The 15,498-nt window shown below is 43.8% G+C and overlaps 2 protein-coding genes across 5 annotated transcripts in view; one reads left to right on the top strand and one right to left on the bottom strand.

The window, feature by feature from the left end:
* Window positions 1-4,025, bottom strand: part of SREK1IP1 (SREK1 interacting protein 1) — a 125,894-nt gene extending 121,869 nt beyond the window's left edge. Inside the window, exon 1 of the mRNA XM_029576331.1 lies at window positions 3,870-4,025. Coding sequence (XP_029432191.1) covers window positions 3,870-3,882 — 13 coding nt within the window. The 5' untranslated portion in view covers window positions 3,883-4,025. The remainder of the gene's footprint in view (window positions 1-3,869) is intronic.
* A 76-nt stretch (window positions 4,026-4,101) lies between these two features.
* The window catches only part of CWC27 (CWC27 spliceosome associated cyclophilin), a 398,702-nt gene continuing 387,305 nt past the window's right edge, over window positions 4,102-15,498 (top strand). The window contains exons 1-3 of one of the 4 annotated variants that reach the window (XM_029576304.1): window positions 4,102-4,333; window positions 6,302-6,398; window positions 11,291-11,403. In XM_029576304.1, the coding sequence (XP_029432164.1) occupies window positions 4,292-4,333; window positions 6,302-6,398; window positions 11,291-11,403 (252 nt within the window). In that variant the 5' untranslated portion in view covers window positions 4,102-4,291. Of the gene's footprint in view, window positions 4,334-4,426; window positions 4,549-6,301; window positions 6,399-11,290; window positions 11,404-15,498 lie in introns of those variants that run through there. The other 3 variants (XM_029576322.1, XM_029576298.1, XM_029576314.1) reach the window with 3 other exon arrangements.

Raw genomic sequence — 15,498 nt, 5'->3', positions numbered from 1 at the left:
TGGGAGCTACGCCCCCTGATCAGCCTGGAGAGCTGCAGCCCTGACTCCTTCCTGTTCCCATCCTGGGTCCCCTCTCATCGTTTCCAGGCAGCACTGCAGAGAGCCAGAAAAAAGTGCGTCCCTGCTCAGTGGAGCTTACTAGTGTAGTCGAGCTACATGGACAAGGCAACCTAGGGGCTTTCAGAAAATTAATGTATTATAGAAAAACATGGTTACAAGCCAGCAAGGCTGCTACAGATCTTCCTTTCTGTTGGATAATAATGTCTCTGGGTTTTGCATTGCTTTCTCCATTCATCCCTGGTTCTGGCTACTCCCATGAAGACTCCTTGGAGTTTAAGTAGGCTTGGAGGCTTTGCTTTTGTTTCTTGTTGCTGTGCACCTTCGCCAGCGGGGGCTGCTGGAAGCCGCTTCGCATGGGGAGCGCCCGATCCGCCCCGGGCTGCTGAAGCCTCACAGAAAAGTTTGCTCGTGAAATTTCGTCTCTCTCTGCTGGGGTTTGCCTGACGCTCCACACTAACGCAGGGGTAAGGGTAGGCCGTAAGTTAGCAGGTTAAACACGCGGCAAAACTGCAGGTTAAAAAGGCGATAATCGGGGGCGCACATTACTGGATCGGAGGGAATAGCTAATCTGATTGTTTACATCTCATATACATGCTGCGGGCGGAAAGGGTTACCCGTTGATTTCAAGAAGCGGTAAGGATGGGTTAAAAGGGATAGTGAATCGTGGGTTGGACTTATGCGGCCAAATTGCGGGTACAAAGCGGGTTAGAAGCAGGGTAACCGCGGCCGCGCTTTACTGTATCGGCCTGATTGTGAGGCCCCAGACTGCTACTGGTCAAATAGGGTGGTTGGTTTTCAAATATTTCTTCTTTTGGGGCTACTTCTTACTTCAGATTTTCTGCAATATTAAATTTAGGGCTATTTGATTCCAGTGTTGAAATCTAAATGTTTGTAAAAGACAAAAGTTATTTTACTCAGAATAAATTCACTAAACATATAGGGGCGGATTTTCAAACACTACGCATGCGTACTTTTGTTCGCGCCACCGGCGCGAACAATAGTACACCAGATTTTATAAGATACGCGCGTATCTTATAAAATCCGGGGTCGGCGCGAGCAAGGGGCTGCACATTTGTGCAACCTGCGCGCGCCGAGCCCAGTGCGGCCTGCCTGTTCCTTCCGAGGCCGCTCCGATTTCGGAGCGGCCTCTGAGGGAACTTTTCTTCGCCCTCCCCCCACCTTTCCCTCCCTAAGCCACCCCCCCGCCCTATCTAAACCCCCCCTTACCTTTGTTGGCAAAGTTACGCCTGCTGAAAGCAGGCGTAACTTTGCGCGCGTCGCCGGCAGCCCCACTCTGTCCTCCTGTCCCGGGGGCGTGGTCCGGAGGCCTCGACCACGCCCCCGAGCCGGCACCACGCCCCCGGGCCCACCCCCGAAACGCCGCGGCACGCCCCCGAAACGCTGCTTCGTTTCGGGAACGCCCCGGACACGCCCCCTCCCTCCCCGTTTCGAAAGCCCCGGGACTTACGCGCGTCCCGGGGCTTTACGCACGCCAGCGGCCTATGCAAAATAGGCGAACCGGCACGCGAAGGTCTTGCACGCGTAAATCCTGCCGGATTTACGCTCGCAGGGGTTTTAAAATCCGCCTCATACTGTGTGAACTTCAATTATCATCTATATGTATTCTTTTATGTTAGTGTGAATATTTGAGGATGGCGCAGAGCCATAGTGTGCCTATGGCTGATATGGTCTTGGCCATTGCCACCGCTTCTGAAGGGTGCCATAAAGTTGCCAGTGCCATCGAGAGCTGCGTGGTTCCACTGGAATTGGAGGCAGGGCTTTAGGAGAAGAAAGTGTGCTCTACCCTGTCCTGCAGGAAGGAGCCTTAGGCTAAGGCTGGGTTGGCCCTCATGGCTTAAAGTCATCTGTTGGCCACAGGGCTTGAAGGAGACTGATAGTGCTAAAAAGTGGAGGGGGGAGGGGGAGTGAGTGAGTGAGAGTGTGTGTGTGTGATAGTAAGCTAGCATGTGTGTGAGAGAAAGCATGTATGTGTGAAAGAGATTATGGGGTAGATTTTCAAGAAATTACGCGTGTGACTGGCCTTATGTGCGCCGGGCCAATTTTTCAAAGGCCTGGTCACGTGCGTAAGTCCCAGGGCCTCAGCAAAGGGGCAGGGCGGTCCAGGGGGCGGGCTTAGAGGCCCCCGGCACAGCGGCCATTTGCTGCTCTGCCGGGGGATTGCATGCTGCAAGGTGCCGGCAGGCGCAAAAGGTAAAATAAAGATTTGGGGGGGAGGGAGGGGCTAGGTTAAAGCTAGGGGGCGGGTAGGTTAGGGGAAGGGAGGTTAGTGTAGGGGGTTGGGAAGTTCCCTCCCAGTCTGCTTCGAAATTGGAGCGGACTGGGAGGGAACTGAAGAAGGCTGTGGGCATCGGCACACGCAGGATGCACAAGTGTGCACCCCCTTGCGTGCACTGACCCCTGATTTTATAACATGCGCACGCATGTTATAAAATCGGGCGTCCATGTGTGCGCATCTTGAAAATCTACCCCTGTGTGCATAACCCTCCCTTCTTCTCTGCCTGCTAATCCATGACAGTCTCAAGGCATCTGGAAATCAGAATTCCCACGTATGGAAAATGGGGATTTTTAAAAATTATCTGATGTGTCTGTTTTGAAATATTTCACTATTTAAATTTTAATTATTGGATGTTCATCTATTTGTTAGCTGCTTTGGATTATTCTTTTTATTGGTACGGTTTTACTTATTTTGTTTAAGGAATGGTAATGTTTCAATTTTTCTTTTGTTGCAGTGCATACAAAATTTGGCTTGTTATGGTTTCCAATTCAGTTTTTGTCAGCATGTTTGTATTTATACTTTATGATCTCTTTACTCTGTATTTGAGAATCTATCTGTGGTCTGCACATGTGACCAAGATGAGGTATTTCGCTAGCATATAGTTTCTATGTAGGGATCTATAGCAACTAGGCTTGTTCTGTTTTAGGGTCTAGTATAATATCTGCAGTGTTACCTTTGACTGCTGGCAGTTGGTGCTCTTTTCATATGGAAAGTTTATTATATTGTAATTCTGTTTTCTTGTGGCTTTCTAAGGGTCAAACCCATGCACAAGACACATTATAGTAGGCCTAATACCACATAGGCTCAAAGTGTCTTACTTTTTTGCAGTTTTCTGGTAGGTACCAGCAGTACATGCAAAGATACATATTGTAAGTTATATTTTTACCTCAGAAGACAGTACTTTGAATATCATTTTTCATGTAGCATATATTATAAATGCATAATTTTTAATTGTGCGGGGAGAGCATGTTAGGAGAAAGGGGTGTAAGGCTTGCCTAGGATGCCTAATACCCTTGCACCAGCCTTGGGCATTGCTTTACAAACATTTAACAGTTTCCCAACTTGTGGTTTCTTGTGTAATGGCTGAGGGCGCAGATTTTCACTTGGTCATAGGTGTCAAACTGCCTGGTTATGGCTCTGGAATGGAACAAACAAAAAATACATTTTGGAGATGGGATGGGCAAACAATCTGCAGCATATGCTGAGCCTCATTTAGGGAACTTCTTTCCAAATCATTTGGATACCCAGTGAAGAATACCTACAGTAGCCGAATATAATCCGCTTGGAAGGTCCTGAGAGGCGTAAAATAGTTCAATTAAATAAAGTGATCAGACCTCTGCCTCTACTCTGACAATTTGTAATATCATGATAAAACTATCAAATATTCTCTAATCATATCAGTACCAGAAAATATAAATTCGTCTTTCGTTATTTATGCACAATGCTTGGGTAGAGAAGTGAAACTACAATTACAACAAAGCGTGAGAATAAATACGCTGAACAGAGCAATCACCTGGAAGAGCCATAGAGGAAGAGAAGGCAGCAGCAGCAGCAACAACGCACCCAACAGCCACCAAAAAAGCTTCCGTACACGCCGAAGCGGTGCGCCTCGCTTACCGCTCCCCCGCCACGGCCGGAGCACTACCAGCGCTGCACCAGGGCACTACCATTCCCATCGCTGAGCGGGGGGAAATAAACCCCCGTCTGCGGCCAGGAAATGCTAACGATCAAGGGGTGGGTCTGAAAGGAGAACGAGAGCGCTTAGGGTGGGAGGGCCTGCACCGAGAACCTGGAACAACGCTCTTCCCCGGCCCGTGCACCGCTGCAGTTTGCACAGCGTTTGTCCGGTGCTGTCTGCGGGTTGGCGAGGAGCCTCGCCTGCTCTGATCTGCGCCTGGACCTCGGGAGCGCCTGGCGCCCCACGATCGCAGCAAAATGAGTAATATCTATATCCAGGAGCCGCCGACGAATGGCAAGGTGAGCTGCCTGCGCCGCTGAGGCACTAGCAGCCCAGGCTGCTCCACGCAGCTGTCCTGGGTCTCTGACATATTCCGGTGCTGTGTGTCTGATCCGAAAAGAAGCAAGACTACAAATACCAGGATGCAGTTGAAGGAAGAGCTTAAAAGTGACTCTGGAAAAAAATCTCCCTCCAGCAATTGGGAGCTCGGCTGCCCTGTTAAGGGTGTCTGAAAGTAAAATATAGTGCTGTTAAGTGTGTTTAAAATACAATCCTTCCCTGTAACTGTGTTGTTAAATATGTTTTCTTTGGTTCCTCTCAATTAAATGTTTTTCTTAATGATAGATGCAGACAGGATTTGCGCATTTAACCCAGCTAAGAATCTCTGTAATATATGGTGCTTTAATATTTTGAAGATTCTCTTCCTTAGCATTTGGGTTTTTTTTTCCAACTTTATTGATCATATTTCCTTTTTTTTATTTTCTATTGGATTTCCCTTTCCTGTTGTGGTCTGACAGAGTACTTTGAGATCTTATATTTCCTCTGTGTATTTTTTCCTTTTCTTATATATTTGATCTCTAATGTTCTATTTCTTGTCAAGCTGTTTAACTTGTTAACGTTTAAAAATGATAAATAAAGAGCTAAAAACAATCCTTTATCCATATTTCTTTGACCAACCTCAGAAAATATTCACCTTCAACCTTTAAAAAATTATTTCAGTATAACAGTAAAAATGTAGTCTTGGTGTGGCGTCTTCCCCGGCCACATTTTGCATTATAGTACCTGTACTTATTGGATTCCAAACTCCCCACAGGGTTAAGAGGACAGCAGGGTGCAAGCCATTTATAAGTAAGTCCCTAGTGGCAAAGGGAACATTTAATAGAAAAGAACATTTCCACCAAAGGCATATCTCAAAAAAAGAGTTAAAGCCTTGACGATTGGTGCTACAGTTCACAAATTTCTAATTCGACCTCCCTTTGTGTCTCAAAAATAAATGTTAAAATTGTATCTTCTGGCCATCAGTAGTTTTGAGTAGTGCAGAAATCTTGTTTACATTTTCTAGAAAAATTTTTTCTTGGTATTAACACAATAAGCATCTGTTAACTAGAACTTTGTTAATACTGTAAAAAAATTAAATACATTCAGTTGTGAGGGTTCATTTTACAGTGAGGTAGGTAAAATATCTTCTTTCAAATAGTTAATTGCAACCTAGTATGCATACACCAAAAAGTATATGCAGAAGCAAAAATTATATCCCAGAAGCAGAAAACAAACAGGACAGACTCCTGTTACATTTCTTTCATTTTGGGGGGTGGGTGGGCTTCAGGGATAGAGGACAATTCTAGTTTCCTGAAGTCACTGCCTCTTCGTATCATGGGATATAAACTTTACATATAAAGCAGAAAATAAGGTTACAAACTTTTACCATCATTAGTTCTTTTGAAAATAAGTAACCCTGACTTTCACCTTTCTGCTGCATTGTAATATGCTTTGGAGCAGCTGACCAGACTAGAAAAACTAAATTAAATATCATCTTGTCACAGTATGTACCCAGTAGGCAATGGAAATGTGAAAATTGATTCAAGAGAGATCAAGAATTTTGATAGCTGTACTTAAAATACTGTAGTGTTCATAATGTCTGTGTTATAACATCTTACAGCATTTCCAACTTGGATGTATCTGTGTTATGTTTTGTTTTAACTTTTCTAGTATTTGGTTGTACCCCACCTTGAGCACTATTTGCGATAAGGTGGGTGATGTTAAAATAAGTATAGGAAGGATAAAGATAGGCAAATCCTAGGCTGTTTCATTGTTATAAAAAAAAAAACCAAACTCAAATACAATTTCAGTTTCTGATAATCACTAAAATTGTGACCCATGATGCAACTGTGGTAGTCACATAATGTCTGTATTAACATTGCACAGTTCTTCTGAGACTAAATGTTTTTTTGTAAGCTTAGGGACAATAACTGTTAATGTATTCACAGATTCTGTTGAAGACGACAGCTGGAGATATTGATATTGAACTTTGGTCTAAAGAAGCACCAAAAGCTAGCAGAAACTTTATTCAGCTGTGTATGGAAGGTAACAACTTGCATTTGAAGCATTATGATTATCTGTACTGTAGTGAAGATAACCTGTGTAATATTAATTTGTGACCTGGAGAAAGGAACGATGAATGAGGTGACCAGATTTACATATGTCACAATTGTTTCATTAAAATGGCAATGGATTGTGAAGAACTGCAGAAGGGACCTTGTGAGACTAGGAGATTGGGCTTCTAAGTGGCAGGTGCAATTTGATGCAAATAAGTGCAAAGTAATGCACATAGGGAAAATTAATCCCAACTGCAGGTACATGGTGTTGGGTTCCATGTTAGGAATCACCACCCAGGAAAAGGACCTTTGAGTCCTTGTGGATAATACCTTGAAATGTTCAGCTTGGTATGCAGCAGTGGTCAAAAAGGCACATAGAATGTTAGGAATTATTTTAAAGGAATAGGGACCAAAATTGAAAATACCATAATTCCTTTACTTAGATCCATGATACGACTACACCTTTGAGAATGCAGTTCTGGTTGCTCCATCTTAAAAAAAAAATAAAAAAATTACAAAAATAGTAAAGGGGATGGAAAAGCTCCTCTATGGAGAGGCTAAACAGATTAGGGCTCTTTAGTTTGGAAAAGAGATGACTGAGAAGAAATATGGTTGAAATTTATAAAATCATGAGTGGGGGTGGATCAGATAAATAGGGAATGGTAATTTTTCCCTTTCAAACCACACTATGAGTAGAGGACACACCATGAAACTTGCAACCGACAGATTTAAAACAAATTAATAGGAAGTATATTTTCATTCAGCACACATTAAGCCAGAGCATTCCAAACTTTTCATGTTGGTGACACACTTTTTAGACAAACATAATTTCGGGACACAGTAATTCAGTCTACTAGCAAATCAGAGGTTAAACGAACGAAACATATTTCGGCAATTTCTGTATGCTTCCTTAAATATATACATAAATAAAATGTTTCACGACACATCATTTAATCTTGGAATATTATATATTTTTAATATAATGTTATTGTTATAATTTATGAGTAACAATAATGAAAAAAATTGTCTGTCCCCCACACACTCATCTCTCTCCCCCTCCCAAGCATATGTCTGGCCCCCACACACTCATCTCTCTCTCCCCCCAGCACATGTCTGGCCTCCACACGCATGTACCTCCTTTTTGATTGTTGTCAGTGTTTCATGAAAAAACAAAGCCCAAGCTTGTCTGTCCCCCCATACATGCAACTCTCTTCCCCCCCCCCCCCCCAGCACATGTCTGGCCCTCACACTCATGTACCTCTTCTTTTTTTGATTGTTGCCAGTTAAGTGCTTCACTCCCTTCAGGGTTCAAGCCTGCCATGCTGCATAAAATCTTCCAGGATCACCAGACACTTGCTTGCAGTCAGTACTCCTCGTGGCCAGGCCTCATCGGCAGCAGCAGCCAATGACAGGGACAGCTGGGCTCAAGTCCCACCCACCAAGCCCCCAAAAAATGCGATTGACAGCAAAAATCGCCCAATAATAAGCAACCCACGAACTGAGAAAAAAAAAGTGAATCGCTAGAAAAAAAAGCCCAAACTCACGTTTGAGCTGACCGGGCTTGCGCGACACACCTGCACACTGCAGGTGACACACAGTCATGGCAACTAACATAATGGGGTTCAAAAAAGTGGTAGACAAGTTCCTAAAGGAAAAGTCCATAAACAGTTATTAGCCAAGTAGACTTAGAAAAGCAGTGCTTTTCCGTGGGAGTGAGATACAAGAAATAGATCTGCCGGGTACTTGGACCTGCACTGGCTGCTGTCTAAGACAGAATGCTGGGCTCGATAGGCCTTGGTCTGACCCAGCTTGGCACCTGTTATCTAAATAATCGTATCAGCTGGCTATGGCCGTTTCAACATAAGTGGCTCTTCTGTACTTGATAGATTGCATAACTCAGCTTTGAGAAAAACATGATTTTCTGGCCATGTAAACCATCTCCTTGTTTTCTTCATTTTTTTTACAACTACCAAAAAATGTAATTGGTTTGAAGGATTTAATCATGAACTCTAACATTATTGTTAGATTTTGCCAGCTTCTAGTTATTTTTTTCCTTCTGCAGTATGGAGTTTGAGTTCCATCTAGCTTAAGCGCAAGGATGAGAGAAAAAAATCCCCTAAGAACGAGGAAAGACATTTTATTAACTCTTGTTAAATACAGCACTCTAGATGGACAGTTGCTTGAAAACATGTACTCTTTTTTTCGTTAAAGAAAATATGCTTCCACCTATCCTTTGGAGATAACCATGCTTTAACGAGGAGGCTTAAGACCATGGCTCGTATGGTTTTTATCAGTTGTACTTGCATGATAAGTTATCCTCACAGAGGGCAGCTTGATATGGTCATTCATTTTTGCAATTTCAGAGATTATGATGCTATTTGTTCCTGATTTCTACTCATAAAAGTGGAAATATGGAGGAGGCTGAGAACTACAGCCAGTTAGTCTGACATCTGTGGGGAGAAAACTAATAGAATTGCATTTAAAAATGAGGATAGTGCAGTTTCTGGAATCCAGTGGATTGCAAGATCTGAGGCAGCATGGTTCTACCACAGGTAGATCTTCTCAGATGAATCTGATCAATTTCCTTTTTGTGACCAGAGAATTGGATCAAGGGAGAGTGCTAGATGTAGTGTACTTGGATTTCAGTAAGGCCTTTTAACATGGTTCTGCATAGGCAACTTATAAATTAATTTAGTGCCCTTGATATGGGACTTAAAAGGGACTAACTGGATTAGAAACTGGCGGAGTGGGATACAACAAAGGGTAGTGGTAAACGGAGTTTACTCTGGGGGGGGGGGGGGGAGAGGCATTAATAGTGGTGTGCCTCAGGTATCTGTCCTTTGACCAGTTCTTTTCAACTTCCTCTGCATTCAGGCAGGCCAATTCACACCGGTCGGTTATGCACTTCTACTAGTAAATGGAGACAGAGAAAATTGTCATATAGCCCTGCCCCAACATCAGCCTGTCGGTATTCTCCATCTCCAGCAGATGGTGCACATGCATCCCCCTCATGGGGATTACCCGTGTTTAAAAAAAAAAAAAAAAGACCCATGATCATCGTTCTAAAGCATATGGGGATAGGCTTCAGGGTCGAAACATGTATACTGAAAGGAGAAATAGGGGAGATACGATAGACACCTTTTAAATATCTCAAAGGTTTCCATGCACAGGAGGTGGGCCTCTTTCAACAGAAAGGAGGCCCTAGAATGAGGGGGTCATAGGATGAGGGTGAAAGGGGGTAGACTCAGGAGTTATCTTAGGAAACATTTCTTTACAGAAAGGGTGGTGTATGTGTGGCGCAGTCTCCCAGTGGAGGTGGTGGAGATTCAAGGAGGTAGGGGATCTCTGAGGGAATGATGGGAATTGTAAAGCTAAATTAGTTGGGCAGATAGCAGAAAAAGACCTAGTTTCCCTGCCGTGTTTCTAATCAGATCATGGTTTGTCACAAAATTGCCTATTTTTTTTTAATGATCATTTGCATCACTCATGCACTTTGATAGGTAAACAAACACTAGGAAAAGCAATACACATTTAATGTAGTATATGTTTAATTAAAATGATATTCATATATGATATACTGGTAGACACAGAGGTAGATCTTTAAAAAGTACGCCGGATTTTATAAGATACGCGCGTAGCCACGCGTATCTTATAAAATCCGGGGGTCGGTGCGCGCAAGGCCGTGCAAAATCGGCAGCCTGCGTGCACCGAGCCGCGCAACCTGCCTCGGAGGGAACTTTCCTTCCGCGTCCCCCCACCCTCCCCTCCCTTCCCCTACCTAACCCAGCCCCCAGCCCTACCTAAATTCCCACCCCCCCCACCTTTGTTGGGCAAGTTACGCCTCGCATCCCCCGGCACAGGCTGCAGTGCCGGGGGACTCGGGACATGCCTCCTCCCACCCCTTTAACGAAGCCCCGGGACTTACGCACAACCCGGGGCTTTGCGCGTGCCGGCGGCCTATGCAAAATAGGCGCGCCGGGCTTTTAAAATCTAGCCCACAGAGTTTATTGTTACTTTCATGAGTGGAGGAATTTCCATTATCAGCTTGTCTGTGCAGCGAATGAATTATAGCCTCACATCTCACTCAGAATCTGTGAAAATAGTTCTATATATGTTGCTCATTCTATCAGCTACTGACATCTCTCATTCTTCTGACCTCTCTATAACCATTTCAGTGTTAGCTATGAATTACATTACATCATTTTCTTGTTCAAATCTTTTCTGACAATTGTTACATTGCAAAATTTAATACTAGTGTTCTAACAAGAGTTAGAACCAAAGAAATTAACAACTAGGCCAATGTAGTAAACTGTGGGGATTCCTGTAGGGTTTCTGCCATTTTGCTCAGAAGTTTGCTATCTGTGCAAATGAGCTGTATAGCAAATTTTTATGTAAAAATTTGAGGTTTTCTGTGTTTTTGCACATGGAGCACTATTTGTAAAATGTTTTGCTATTTTTGTTTTGCAGGTAGTAAATACTTTTATGCTTGTGTCACTGTGCTCAAATTCAAAATTAATGGGCTGCTGCAATGCAAGATCATGCAAAGCATCTCATTAATTAGGAATTTAGTGAAAACTCACACAAAAAACATTTTCATGGGCCTGCCTTTGCAAAAAAAAAAAAAAAAAAGAACCAAGCTTCTTTTTCTGGCCAGCCCCCATATAAAAATTTCCTGCAAAAGTTTGTAACCCAGCTCATTTGCATGGGTCACACACTTTCACGTAAAATGGCTGATAACCCTGCAAGAAATGTCATGGGTTAGTATGTTGGCCTCTTTGGGTATCCATGTTTTGAATTGTGTAACTTGATAGTTGCAATTCCTTGCATTTTAAGCTATGGAATTTTATAGAAAATCCTTTTTTTTTTCCTCTTCTTTTGCAGGTTACTATGACGACACAGTATTTCACAGAGTTGTGCCAGGTTTTATAGTTCAGGGGGGTGATCCCACAGGTACTGGATTAGGTGGCAGTTCGATTTATGGACAGCCCTTTAAGGTTAGAATCTGTTTTGAATCTCGTGTTTTTTTCTTTGAATGAATAATACTTGGATGTGTTTAATCCTAAAACTAGGCCCGTCACTCCCTGTGCTAAGAGATTTCAGGTAGTAGTCTTTTTTTTTTTTTTTTTTTTTTTTATCAATATGTTTATTCAGGTTTTTCAAATGATAGTACAAATACAGAAGCAATACCACTTAGACAACATATCTACACACATTTGTTCATCTGTAAAACAAAACAACCTTTTGTTGCCATCTTTTCTTTTCCCATAACTCCCCTCTACCTCCCCCCCCCTCCTCCCCTCTCCCTTTTGGGATCTGTCTTTCAAAAGAATGGTGTCGAAAGGATCTTTTATCGTCCAGTTGCAAACATAGTCGAAACACAGTCGTGCATAGTGGTTGAAAGAGTGTTCAATAGCTGCTCCATATCTCTCTGCATTTGTTCACTGCTGCCTGGGATTTATTGTACGCAGTCATGTAGTCAAATTGTAACACCTTATATTGTTATTGTTCAAAATGTAAACCAAATTGATCAGTAATTCTGTTATTGGAAAGTTGGTATAGAAAAGTTCTAATAAATAAATAAAATATAATCTATTTTTTCACATATCCGTTTTCAGTGAGTCTTCCGAAACCCACTCCTTAAGGATCGGTTGTAAGGCTACTAGTAGGGCCTTCTTTAAGAATATTTGATCATGTTCCTTTAATTGTTCCAAAGGTCCTTTAAGAAGTCGCAACAAACAGAGATCCGGAGTCTTGGGAATGTCTTTCTGCAGTATAGACCCCAAAATTGCAGTCACCGTGTCCCAATATTTAGCAATTTTGGGACATCCCCAAAATGAGTGTATCATCGTTCCTTTTCCCATATTACATTTCTGGCACTGATCTGTGGTACATAGCTTAGCCAGATACATTCTAGTTCTAGTCATATACATACATTGAAGTACTTTATACCCTATTTCCCAGGGGTTAATGTTATCTGTAACCTGTACTGTATCTGTCAGTATCTGAGATATGTCTTGCTTAGATAATACTATCCCAGCCTGTGAGGCCCATTTGCCTTGTAAGTCTTCCAAAACTGTCGCCAAGGGAATATCTCTGCAAGGGAAAAAAACGAGCAAGAATTTTGTTTTTTCCCCACCGGCGTGAAAAAGGTTCTTAATCTTACCAGCGCGCCCCAGACCCGACGGACCCGCGAACAGATGACCGGACAGGGGTGGGAGCCAGGGCCTGCGCAGCCGGCGCGAGAGCCCATCGGGGTAAGGCCCGCAAATTGAAACACTTACCGCCGACGTCTCCCCCACCGGCCACGAGGCCCGTCGATCCCGGCGTCTCCTCCTCCTTCCTCAACACGCGTCCCGCCTCCCCACCGGTCAGCGACCAATAGGAAGGCGACTTAGGGGGCTTTAAACCCCAGCGCTCCCTCTGGGCATCGCTCGCCAAAGGAGCGCGACAAAGGGGCCCGCACAAAGGGGCCCGCCCCTTTGTGCACCCCTTCGTGCAGCCCCCTGAAGGGTATCGCTGAACTGCCGTTGATATCTTACCTCTTCAACCACCCGCCCTCTAAGCCAATTATTACAACACCTACCGGAATCCAGTGCGCTGCTGCACAGAAACAGCCCAGACGCCCATCTACCATCTGTAGCCTGCAACCTACCCCTGCAAGCCCCTCTGAGAATCCGTTCATCTTAAATAAGGACCACTAATATTCACCCAGCATCTTCCAACTTATCACCCTCCATTTCCTAGCACTCACCCAACATTATCCCAGACCTCTCCAGCATACATCAAGACCCCCCCGGCAATCCTCCAGACGCCTTCAGCACTCATCCTGACGCCCCCAGCTCTCATCCAGAAGCCTCCAGCATTCTCCCAGACACCCTCTAGCACTCATCCAGACACCCCCATCACTCATCCAGAAGCCTCCAGCTATCCACCAGTCTCCCCCAGTTTCGCATCCAGTTTTTTTCATCCAGACCTCTCCAGCACGCTTTCTGACTTCCCCAGCACTCATCCAGATAGTATCCCTCATGCACATCTTTACTATTCCGATCCTCTACAACCAACGGAGAAACCTCGTAAAAAAACACTCCACTCCCAACTTCATTCAAAAAAGAATTATCCCAATCATGACATCACCTCTGAACCAACTTCTGGGCCTCACGCTACTCTCCTTATCCCTGATTAATGCTCAATCACTTTCTAAAAAAACTCATCTCCTATTTGACTACCTAACAGACTTACAACCGGACTGCTGCGCAATTACCGAAACATGGCTAAAACCTGAAGACATGGCACTAATCAACCAATTCCCTACACATGCCTACGACATCTTCTCTATCCCCAGACTGAAAAAAAGAGGTGGCGGTCTATTACTAGCAGCAAAAAAAGTACTAGGGCTATCTCTACAGTTTTCAAACTCATCAACCTCTCTCGAACTCGCAATATTCAAATCTAAAAACCTTCAAATCTGCCTTACCTACGCCCCACCAGGAAGTCTAGAATCTGACCCATCTCCTTTAATTGAACTCTTAGCCAAACACGTCAACACAGACACCCCTGCTATATTAATGGGAGATTTCAACCTCCACGTGGATAAAACCCCCCAATCCACCAGCTGTGAAACCTTTCTCACCACTCTTAAGTATATGGGTTTCAAACAAATCATCAAAGGCCCGACGCACAAAGCGGGACACACACTGGATTTAATTTTCATAAATGAAAGCCTTACCCCTACCTCATCGACAACCTGCTCCCCAGTCCCCTGGTCTGACCACAGGTTGATTTCCACAACTCTGAAGCGCTCCCAACCCATCCTCCTACCATTACAAAAAACAACAGTCCAATTCAGGAGTTATGCAACCCAGAAACCCTTAGCCATCGTCTATCCACTACATTAGACAAACTAGACCTCACGGATGCCAATTTAGCCACATCCTCCTGGATCAACATAACTAAGAACTTAGCAGACCTTATGTGCCCTTTAACCACTAAAGCCATCCACCCTAATTCGAACAACAGGAAAACTTGGTACACCTCTCAACTTAAATCTCTAAAACAAGAGCTTAGAAGATTTGAACATACATGGCGAAAAAATCCTTCCACATCAAACATGGTTACGTACACATCTCTCATGCACTGCTACCAGATATCTATCCTGCAAACAAAGAAGGACTTTTTCTCACAGAAAATACCCCACTTCTTCTTCGATGCTAAAGCTTTATTTTCTCTCATCTCGTCTCTCACCATATCTTCCCCCAGGACCATCCCGGACAATCAAGCGGCCATCAAAGCCTCAGAGTTAGCAACTTACTTCAAGAAAAAAATCACCGACCTGATCCGACCTTTAACTGCCAATAACTTCCCTCTTCCTTCACCAGCCTACTCTCCACTTACTCAACAGAAGACAAGTCTGGAAACCTTCGAGCTGACATCCACCTTAGAGATTGAATCAATCCTAAAGAAGCTCAAACCTGCCTCACACCCAATAGATGCGATCCCCTCCAACTTACTCATCGCCATCTCAAAAACCATCGCCAAACCAATTGCCGACATCAATTGCTCACTAATGCAAGGGTCAGTCCCTGATCCTTTGAAACTAGCAATTCTAAAACCTCTTCTGAAAAAACCCAACCTGTCTCCAGATGACCTCGCCAACTATTGTCCGATTGCCAAACTCCCCTTCATTGCCAAAATGTTAGAGAAAATAGTTAACAAGCAACTTTCGGAGTTCTTAGACGATAACAAAATATTAGCCCCCTCTCAGTTCGGCTTCCGAAAAGCCCGAAACACAGAAACTCTCTTAATCTCTTTAACAGACTCGATACTTTTGAATCTTGACAAAAAACAACTCGGTCTACTCATTCTCCTCGATCTATCAGCCGCATTTGACACGGTGAACCACTCAACACTCTTGGATCGGCTATCTGACATCGGCATCAAAGGCACTGCTCTCAGCTGGTTCAAATCTTTTCTACGTAACAGATTTTACAAGGTCAAAATTAACAATAACGAATCACACCCCGTCCGCTCTTCTCTGGGAGTCCCTCAAGGCTCATTCTTATCCCCCACCCTCTTCAACATTTATCTTTTAT

Source organism: Rhinatrema bivittatum, chromosome 1 (genome assembly GCF_901001135.1).
Source record: "Rhinatrema bivittatum chromosome 1, aRhiBiv1.1, whole genome shotgun sequence".
NCBI classification, from domain to species: Eukaryota; Metazoa; Chordata; class Amphibia; order Gymnophiona; family Rhinatrematidae; genus Rhinatrema; species Rhinatrema bivittatum.
Note: the sequence above shows the minus strand (reverse complement) of the source record. Positions and strands in the feature narration are given on the sequence as shown.